Raw genomic sequence first — 10,035 nt, 5'->3', positions numbered from 1 at the left:
AAAAATGGACAGCAGAGTTAAATTGAGAGGAAGAAGAATGTTTGATCAACAAATAAAATTTTGTTGGTTTATTTTCATTTATCAAAATAAATAAAAAAATAATAACAAAATTTTGACGTTTAAAATATAAATATATTTAATACATTTATTGTTCGATCATAATATTATTGTTGGATTTATTAAAATTTTTTTATTTATAATATAAGTTGTAATATATATACATATTTTGAACAAAATTGATTGTTTGTTAAATATTCATGAAAATATTTTTTAATTTTCGCAAATCTTCAAAATATTTGTTAAAATTCATGAACAAATGAATAAACAAAGTTATATAACTTTAAATTAAAATTCTGAACCTAAAAAGAAACAAATATAAATGCAAGCTTGATTGATTTCCATCCCTCCATATAATTTCAAGATTTACTTACAATTTCCATGACAAAAAGAAAGACAGAATTTGAAGGCGTAAGATACAATTGAAGTATTGTCTCCGGACTTCTTCATATTCTTGTATCCAAGCCGGAAGGATTTAATGATTAGAGTTAACAATGAAGCCAGGCTTGTCTATATGAAAATGCGACTTAGTTTGATTTAAACTCACCAAACTTGTGTTTTTCTACATGGAACTGCTTGAATACATACTCCATCTCTGGAAATGCAGACAACAGCAAGAGCTCAAGAAGATCATATGCCAGCAGCTTCAAACAAACACTAGACTGCAATTAGGATATGAACAAGTCAAATTCGTTAAGCTATGAACCATCACCAACTGTAATGAGTTTTATAAGGTCTAACATCCAATATGGGCAAATGGGAAACAAGGTGTCCCTCAAGTCTTAACAACTTAAAACAGTTGCCCCAATCTAGTTTGGTGTTTTATTAATAACTTATGATGCTCAACTGTAACTTGCCTAGCCTTAAATGAGGTGCTATTTCTGAAAGTAAGACCCTGTTCCAAGTCTCTTATCTCCTAAATTACCTGAATGAAGAAATAGAGGTCCTTAGCAGATTGTTCATACTCCTTGCGACCAACAAGACCCACAATAGCAGCTGGTGCATTGTCTGTATCAAGAAATTCAAGTTCATTTACTTTCTTTAGGTTGAAAATTTTCATTTTAATAACACAGGATCTTGTATAAATGCAGATTATTAATAAGAAACATTCATGACAAACAAAATTACCAATCATTAGCTCATATACGAATTTTGCACGACGTTCTGCTTCTAGTTGTTGCTGCTCATCACCCAATCTAGATGAACATGTTTCAGGAGGTAGCGGACTGCAAGGTGAAGCCTTGGAAGGGCCACTGGATGATGGCGGACGTTGTTGCCTTGGATGTTTGGTTATGAATATACCATCAGGCCAAAGTATCTGCATGACAATGACATATATTAGTACCGTGCACAGGCATAAAATTGGTGCTTTCATTTCAGAATTCTAAACATCTTAATACAAACTGCTTCAAGTCCCCAAAAACAACGATTAAAGTAGTAATGTTAAGAACATCAAGGAAATACAGAGAAAAAATGGTGCAACTTGACTACAACAGATAAGACAGAGATTGAGGATAAGATGTATGCACTAATTCCACTATAAATAACATAATTTGTTCTGGTACAAATGAGGAGGCAGTCTGCTTATATCACGGGGAGCTGGTTTGCCTCTTCCATTAAATCCTCCAGCAAACTTGGTCAAAATGAGATTTGCTTTTACGCCACTGATAAATCTAAAAAATATTACCCGTTACATTTGCTAAATTTTCAAAAGAAATATCATTTCTGAGATCAAACAATTACCTTCTCAAGACGCTCGATTCCTGAAGCAACAACTGAGCCCTTGCGCAGCATCTGGATCTTTTCTATCAGCCAATCATCAAAAGCATCACCCATTCCAAGTTGTAGGATTTGTTTGGCCACCCAAAAAGCCTTCCTCCTGAAATGCACATACATAAAAACAATAAAACATGTGCATCTGGTTAGAACTAGATGCGACAGTGCCAAGCTGAAGATCAAAATATAAAGCTGACACATATGTTAATAGTTCATCTCAAGCCATTTGTGTACCTGATCCACCCGCCATCTTGGAGCTGGAAAATGACATCCACCAAATCTAAAATGGGGACACTTAAATTTGGGGGCACCCACTGCACAAAAGATGTATCAGTTAAACCTCTGAAGAGCCAAGAAGCCTCACAATTTCAAGTCAGTTCACAAATACTAAATATTAGACAAGAAAGTTCTACATTCCATTAAGCAAGGTTATAAGGACCATTTAGCTCTACAAATGGACAGAGAGGAAATAAAATATTTGACCTTAAACTGATTACCTCTGTAGGAAAGGTTGGGTGCGAAACAGCATCAAGAACCAACTCAGAAGCATCTTCCATTCCGTCATTCGCTTTTCCTTTAACATTCTTCTCTGTGTGTCTTACAAATGAAATCTTTGACATTCCAGTATCAGAATTACTGCCTGAATCTTCAATGGAGTTACCCTGTTCTTTAGTGAGAACTTTTGGAGGATAAGACATATTTTTTGCATTTCTTAATCCATCCATTGCAAGATTTGGCTTCATCTGCCGTGCAGATTCCTTGCTTTCAGTGTCTAACTGTTCTCCCTTAGAAGATAAAGGACCCACCAGAGGCACCAAAACACTTGAGGCCTTGTTGCTCTTTTCAGATGGATTACTGTCAAGGTCAACTAGAAAGTTCCAAGCAACACAAAAAATGGAATCAGCCAAATACATGTAATGAAAGGAAAACCAAACTATGAGCATGGTCTGCGAAATTAAATCTGAATTACCTGACAATGTCTCAATGATAGAAAAAGAATTTGAGAATACATATGTCTGCATTACAAAATGTATATTATAAGAGATTGTGCTTAAAAGGGAAGAAATCTGAGACTGACCCCTTACCCGGGGGAGAGAGAGAGAGAGAGAGAAGCTCTATTTTTCCATTAGAAAAAGAAAATAGAAGTTCACCTGGGAGTCAACACTTAGGAAGTCCCAAACTTCAATTGATCCTGAAATAGTAGGAAGCTGCAGGAGATTCTGAAGCAGCAAAAATATTGATAATTACTATAAAGGTAGTCAGATAAAGCAAAACTTGTATATAGCATACATTACAGTTATTTCTACTTTCAAAACAAACAAACAAAAAATATAGTTATTTCTCATATATAACATGGATAGATCTCGTACTAGCACTTTGGATGGATGGAAGTCCTAGCAAGCATACAGTCCAAAATATATTTTAGGAAGAAACCTCAATATGGATGTAAAATATCAGTTTGAATAATTTCAGTCAACATATATGCCTCCATTGACAAAGAAAAATGTTAAGTGTTTAACCTTTAAATATCCGTCAAGCAATTTACACCGTTCTCGTATTACATGAACGTCCAAACCTGTTGAGAGAAAATGCTTTGGAGGCAAGTGAAGTTTATACTCTGGAAATTGTTTAAGACGTTGATGCAACTCCTCAAAATGTCGGAATCTGAGGGAAAACTAAAATGATTAGCAAATGATAGAGGTGAAAAGTAAGTATAACTGATTTGCAATTGTTAAAAACTCCAACCAAAAAGCCTATGCGATGAAGAATGAATGCCATATAGAATGCATCATGGGTGTGCATGACCAGAAAGCACATTCTAAGCACCTTCTCTTTATTGACCAGCTATTATTGTTGTTTACATCTGTAACAGATATGGAATAAACAGCAAATGTTTTGGAGCCACTCTTCACAATATTTGCACCCAAAACCTGCAAAAGGAAATAATACTGCATTAATCATGTAAAAAGAGAATCTACCACCAAAGAAAGAATACTGAAGTCTGTTCTGATCATCAATAGGTACCTCACATCTCAATTTAAAGAAAGAATCTACCACCAACGAGTTTTGCAAGGAATTAATAGTCAAACTATGACTAGAGATAGAAGCAGCAGACAAAGAAGCAGTAGCTCCACTGTGAAGTCTACCAAAGAATTCAGTCTCAGAATTATTGCTGGAGTCATCAGCTTTCTCATGTCCATTCGGTGAATTAAGTATGTCCTGTCCATCCCCTGATATAAAGCTAGACCTATCCACCTCTTGCCAGACAGGCAACTTCTGACAGGTCAATCTCGATCTTTTTCTGCTGGATGGGGTTCTGGTTAATCTTCGATACTGAACATGCCTTCTACCAGCCTTCTTTGCCATATGGCCTTCAGGATTTTCAAGTGGATGATGAATATGCGAAACTGCCAGATTTCTGTTACTCTTGCCATCCCAAACTTTGGTTCCTGGAGAACCAATACCCGTTACAGTTCCTGTTTCTTCTTCTGAAGAAAAAGAATCACTGCTTTCTGATTCAACCTCCTCCAAATCAACAAGGCTGCGTTCATCATCTTCCTGCCAAGATGCAACTGAAGAGTAGTACGATACATTGCTAGCTTCTTTTAGGAATAATTTTTCTATTTTGCGCTGATCAGTTAATGTAGATTGAGCTGCACACCTATCAGATGTGTTAAGCTTGGTAGGACACTTCTCTCTTGTCTTAGATATTGCTTTTGAATGATCCACTGTAGCAGGGCTCCCAGCAGAGTAATGCTGAGGAACTTGCTCAATCAATCGTTTTTCCTTCTTTTTGTAGTTTCTCCCTTTTGTCCACATGTTCTCAAAATTTTCTGGAGCAAGTACCTCAGTCTTTCTACGGGAAATGATATCTAACATATCACCCCATTCTCCTCCTGTACGATGTTGCTCGATACCTTTTCCAGCACTAGTTTGAGAGTTCAAAGTCACAGAGCTCCAAGAATGGGAAGATCGAGTATCCATGGAAAGCAGTGGATCCTTCATTAGATGTGCTCTGTTTAGGTTATCTGTTGCAGTGGTGCCTCCAGCAGCTCTGGACTGATCAGTTTTTAATTGTACCAGTTCAACACCAGTTACAGAAGGATCTAGAAACTTAGAAAAATGATCAGAAGGGATCCTTGAGGAGCCATTTGATTTGTATTGAGATGCACCTTCTGCAGCATCGACTCCTTTAGCTTTGGTCATAGATATAATAGCAGATTCAATTCTCTCATTTATAAACCTATGACCAAAATTCAAGATGCTCAAGAACAATAGCATATTAATGAATGAAGTCAAGAATAATAGAAAGACTGATCACCTTGGACTCACTAAGTTTAAGACTGGTCGCATTACTGCACAAGCCAGAAGTTCCCTGGCAACATACCGAAAGAAAGAACATTGCAGATCTTCAGGTTTGAATGTGAAAGATATAAAACCACCCATCAAATGTTGCAACACCTAAAACAACAGGGCATAAGGTACTGTTAGACAGATAGACTATGTTGGTAGAACTAGTAGGTCAAAGGAAAAACTCAAAAACCTTGTGCTCAGCTTCAGTAGAGAATAAAGCTGGGTGCAGTTTGTTCTCTGCAGCCATAACACGTCTTATTGCAGCATCTTGATGTTCAATAGTCAGCGGTATAGATTGTTGCTTTTCAATTTTTGCTTTATTCACACGAAAAAGCTCCAAGTGAGTACAAATGAGATTAATAAGGTCCCTGCATCACCCTAGAAGTAGATCAGTATCCTCTTAATCAGTCTTAATCATAACAAAAACAGTGGAGGAATGAACTCATACCTTGTGAGTAAATCGATGAGATTTATATTTTTCATGCGGTCTGAAAGCTCCCCAAGAACACCATTTATGATCAGCACCAGTTCTTCTGGGCCTTCCCTATCAGGTGTTAAACGAGAATACCATAGATCTGTCACCCACTCAGATATAAGATGTCTTGTGAAGTGATCTATTGCGTCCTCTACAATAGGAGAATTCACTTTCCTTCTCCAATCAGAAGGATCAACAACTTTAGGATGCTCTGGTGGTTGTTTTGGAGTCAATGAACTCATTGATGCACATTTTCTGTTGTTTACAGCAGCGTTCCTCCGCATTTCATAATCTATTGAAATGTATCGTAGGAGAATGATTAAGGAGGCAGCAGCAGGAAGATTAACCAAAACTGAGGAACTTGTCACTGATAAAAGAAATAGGAAAAAGTAAGCATATTTTAAAATGATGAACAAAATACAGTGGCAATGATGTAAAGAAAGTTTCCTTTTAAAAATCTTTCCTCGTAAAGAAAATTTTAAGGTAGGAACTTGATATGTTTCAATTTTTCATGGTTACAGAAATCTAATCCCACCTAATTGAGGTCAGTTACATGAATCATGCCATATAATGCTCATCTCTGGGGCTATATCCCCCCAGTGCCTACATTGTTCAGTATTCAAATCTAAGTGTCCATAAGAAAAAAAAAGAAACTGACTTAACAACCCATGAAAAACCGCACTAGTGTGTGCTTGGTCCACAGAGGGGTAAAAAGTATCATAAGAAAGTGAAACTCCAAACAACTGAAACAAAACAGAATTAAAAACATAATTCTTAATCATACAAGTACGGTGAAAGAATCCACTGACTGCATTACATTAAGCTGCAACCAAAGAGTTTTCTTAACAATTGATTCTTTTTACCCTAATTGTAGCAATCTGTACAATGATTACTATTTTATCAATGAAGTAGCAGCATTAATTGGTAGCATTACACTGAACTGGCAGGTAATGTGTATAAAGAAAAAGGAACTAGTGCTCTCTTTATGACTATAGTTCATGGCAATTTCACATTAAGGAACTGAAGTGAAACACCAGCAAGTGCAATTTTTTTTTGTTCTTTAACAAGTGTAAAACTTTTGATCACATAAATGATGTTAACTAAAGTTCTAGTTTCGAACTGAGTGACCTCAACAATAGTTAAATACTTGGTGGCTGCAACTTGAATTCATCACCTAGACAGCCGAATGCAAGACTGACTAAACTGGTAGGTTATAGAACATCAATTCCGGCAAATAGGAAAAAAATGACTATTTGAAATCCTGGTGCCACTTTAATTTGAAACCGAAGTTTAATAAAACTTCAATGCTACACCTGCAGGCTACATAAACTATAACCGGTCCGATTTCCTATTAGTAATGGATGAGACGAAGCAAAATTAAAGTTACTAAAAATTTAGTTTTAAAAGAGTAATTGAACAGAGTCAAAATCCTAACTGAACTCAATAACAAGTAATTGAATAAAAGTACTAATCAATCAAACTTGAAGATCAAACTAAAAGTTAAGCTATCAAAATCATGTAGTAAATCCAGTAGCAAGTAAGTAATTGAATAAAGTATTAATCAAGCTACACTCGAAGATCAAAAGGAATAATTAAACAATCAAAAGTATATAGTAAATTCAGTAGCAAGTAGATGAAAAATACAAAAGAAAGAAAGGAGAGCATTTGAGAACTTAACGTGACATGAGATAGGACAATCCAACGACGCAGATAGCAAAAATCACGATCCGCTTCCTGGCTTCCTCCACCAAGTCACGAACCGTCACCTGCTTTGGCATGTCCATTTTTGGCTCACCAAGTAAAAAAACTAGCAAATCAAATCAAAGAATACATCTCTCAATCGAACGAATCATTGTTTTTCCCCCTTTTTCTATATCTCTGTATTTATTCATGGAAACTGCAAACCACAGCCACAACAAAGCTTACAAAGAACCAATTAATAGAAAAGCGGAAGAAGAAGGAATGAAAGAATGTGAAGGGAAAATGAAATGAAGGAACCAAAGGAAAGGCAGTGTTTGGAAGGAAAGAAAAAATTATGGAAAATTTCAAGACGAGGACCGTTAGGTTATGTTTTGGTGTGATGCTGATTTAGCTTTCGCGTATGTGTTTTACATTTTCTACACCTTTCATTATTTTTTCTATTATAATCTTCTCGACTTAGGATTATATTTCTGGGATTAATTTGGTTAACAATGCGATTAATTAAGGTTCAAAAAAACATAATGCGGTTAATTAATCTATTGTTTTGAGAATAATTTATATTAAAATATTCTAAAAGGTTTCGTTTTGAAGCACCATTCAAATATTATCATGTTATTCATTTTTAAAGATAACGATATTTAACATAATTAATTTTTTTTTAAAAATAAACGAACATATTTTTTTATAACCTTATAATTTTTTTTTATTTTTGTGCAATTATCTTTTTAAAAGTTTTTAATTTCTAGATAGTCAATTTTTTTTTCATTTTAAATTGTTCTCTATTTCATTTTTTTTATAGTTTTTAATCACTTAACAAAGTTTGATGATACAATTTGTGGTGACTATAATTTTTCAATTTCCTAGTTTTTTTTATTTGGTGGTTAAATTTTTTTCTTTATTTTCAATTTTTCTTTGATCTCTTCGTTTAATTTTCAATTATTTATTTTAGGTTTTTAAATTTTTTTCTTATGGTTTTTTTACACTATAGTTCCAACATTTTTTTTCTCAAAATTTTGATTCTTAATTTAATTAAAGTTAAATTAAGTTAGAGAAAGTGGCATATATTTATATATATATGAGTGTATAGTACTATTTGTATATCTTTAAAATTTGATGATGTGATACTATTTTATTGGTGCCAAAAAACTATGCTTTGCAGGATGATCTTAATTTAAGTTGCTTCCATTATTTTTTAATACAATTAATATATTGTTTACATATCAAATCTATTAGCAGGTGCATGAGCTTCAGATCTCACGGTCGCATCTTTATTCCACCTCGACTGGCTCTGACATTATTACCAATTCCTAACTTTTTACCTATTTGCAGAGTTGACATCAACTTAGCAGCCTGATCACTGATAACATCTGACTTCCTCGAGCAATCTAGCATAAAATGTTCGGTGGAGTCATATCTGAAACAAGCTCTCATTTTTAGTCTACACTCTCCGAAGTGATTTTTACCCCAATGCTTGCAAATTGGTTTATTCATGTTTTGAACACTTCTTGTACTAGTCACTGGAAACACAAAAATTTACACACTTTTTCATACCCTTATTAACTTAAATTCATGAGAACTCGGTTAAATTCTTGTCGAAAAATAATTAATTTTTATAAAATAATTAAAGTGCACTTAAAATATGAACACATTGAAATTTATTTAATTTTATAGTTATTTTTAATGAATTTTGGTTATTTTCGACAGATTTGCGCAAAGGGCGAAAAATGGCTCAGCAGACACTACCAAAAGCACAAAACCGAGAAGCAATTTAAAGTATCGAGGCAACTTAATTTCCAGCCTAAAACGGTCGAATTATGTGTATTAGTTCATAATATAATTAATTTTAATTTACACCCAATTTAATTTGGGCTAAATAAATTATTATTAATTAATTATGAAAAAAGTGGTCCAGTTGAACCGAATCGATTGAACTGAACAGGCCAAGGATTGGGCAGCCCAAAACCATCCATATGCTGACCCAAATCAGCTTATTAGCTGATTAATTAAGCTTGCAAAGAAGCCCTTAAAGACTTGTCAAAGTTGCATTCAAGCCCCTCCACAATTGGTGGCTTTGTGGATTTTCCCCAAGCCATATTTAGCAAAGTTGACGCCATCAACTTTGCCACATAGATGGCCGGCCAAGGGGTGGCTCTTTGGCTGCTATTTTTAGCAAATTTTAGCTGCCACATTCAGCTATAAAAAACCCCTCTTGGCTGATCATTCAAAGCACACCTCAATTCATTCACATCTCTTCTCTCCTCTCTTACCTTCTCCTTTCATTTTTCCATTTCAAGTCCCTTGCTCTTGTGCCAATTTCTCCCCTTAGGAAAGGTTTATTCTTCAGCAATTTTTGAGCAACACTTAAGTGTTCATAGCAGCCTTGATCTGCAAGGACAACAAATAAGAAAGACGGAGCAACTTAGTCAAGCCACGGAAAAACACCGGATTTGATTCTTGTTCCCTATCTCTTTAATTTTTGTTGTTGCTATGATGAACATATCTATGAATATTTATGTTGTTGGAATGGTTAATTTAATCAGTTTAGCTTGAATTTAATTCGTGTTGGTTTAATTGTATTTCATCTACTTAAATTATTAAAATTGTGTTTATGATGTTATAGGCCTCGGTAAAATGCTTGATTAAGTAAAATCATGCCTAAGTTATTCTTGCAT

The 10,035-nt window shown here is 34.6% G+C and overlaps 1 protein-coding gene across 4 annotated transcripts; it reads right to left on the bottom strand.

Moving 5' to 3' along the window:
- Nucleotides 1-366: 366 nt before the first annotated feature.
- On the bottom strand, nt 367-7,892 carry LOC107951910 (uncharacterized). Of its 4 annotated transcripts, none has more exons than XM_041085132.1 (15): nt 7,341-7,892; nt 5,636-6,029; nt 5,378-5,555; nt 5,156-5,295; nt 3,859-5,077; nt 3,661-3,764; nt 3,354-3,498; nt 2,985-3,053; nt 2,804-2,849; nt 2,331-2,701; nt 2,068-2,147; nt 1,801-1,936; nt 1,186-1,375; nt 983-1,065; nt 367-719 (listed from the first exon to the last, which is right to left on the bottom strand). In XM_041085132.1, exons 1-15 carry the CDS (start codon nt 7,444-7,446, stop codon nt 585-587), a joined length of 3,396 nt encoding a protein of 1,131 aa, XP_040941066.1. In that variant the 5' UTR covers nt 7,447-7,892; the 3' UTR covers nt 367-584. The 4 variants fall into 4 exon arrangements, with proteins under 4 accessions (XP_040941066.1, XP_040941071.1, XP_040941077.1 ...); XM_041085137.1 differs by having other exon boundaries at nt 367-701; nt 7,341-7,768; XM_041085143.1 differs by lacking the exon at nt 7,341-7,892 and having other exon boundaries at nt 5,378-5,565; nt 5,636-5,774.
- Nucleotides 7,893-10,035: the final 2,143 nt, after the last annotated feature.

Source organism: Gossypium hirsutum, chromosome A02 (genome assembly GCF_007990345.1).
Source record: "Gossypium hirsutum isolate 1008001.06 chromosome A02, Gossypium_hirsutum_v2.1, whole genome shotgun sequence".
In the NCBI taxonomy this organism is placed as follows: domain Eukaryota; kingdom Viridiplantae; phylum Streptophyta; class Magnoliopsida; order Malvales; family Malvaceae; genus Gossypium; species Gossypium hirsutum.
This window is presented reverse-complemented; position numbering and strand designations above follow the sequence as displayed.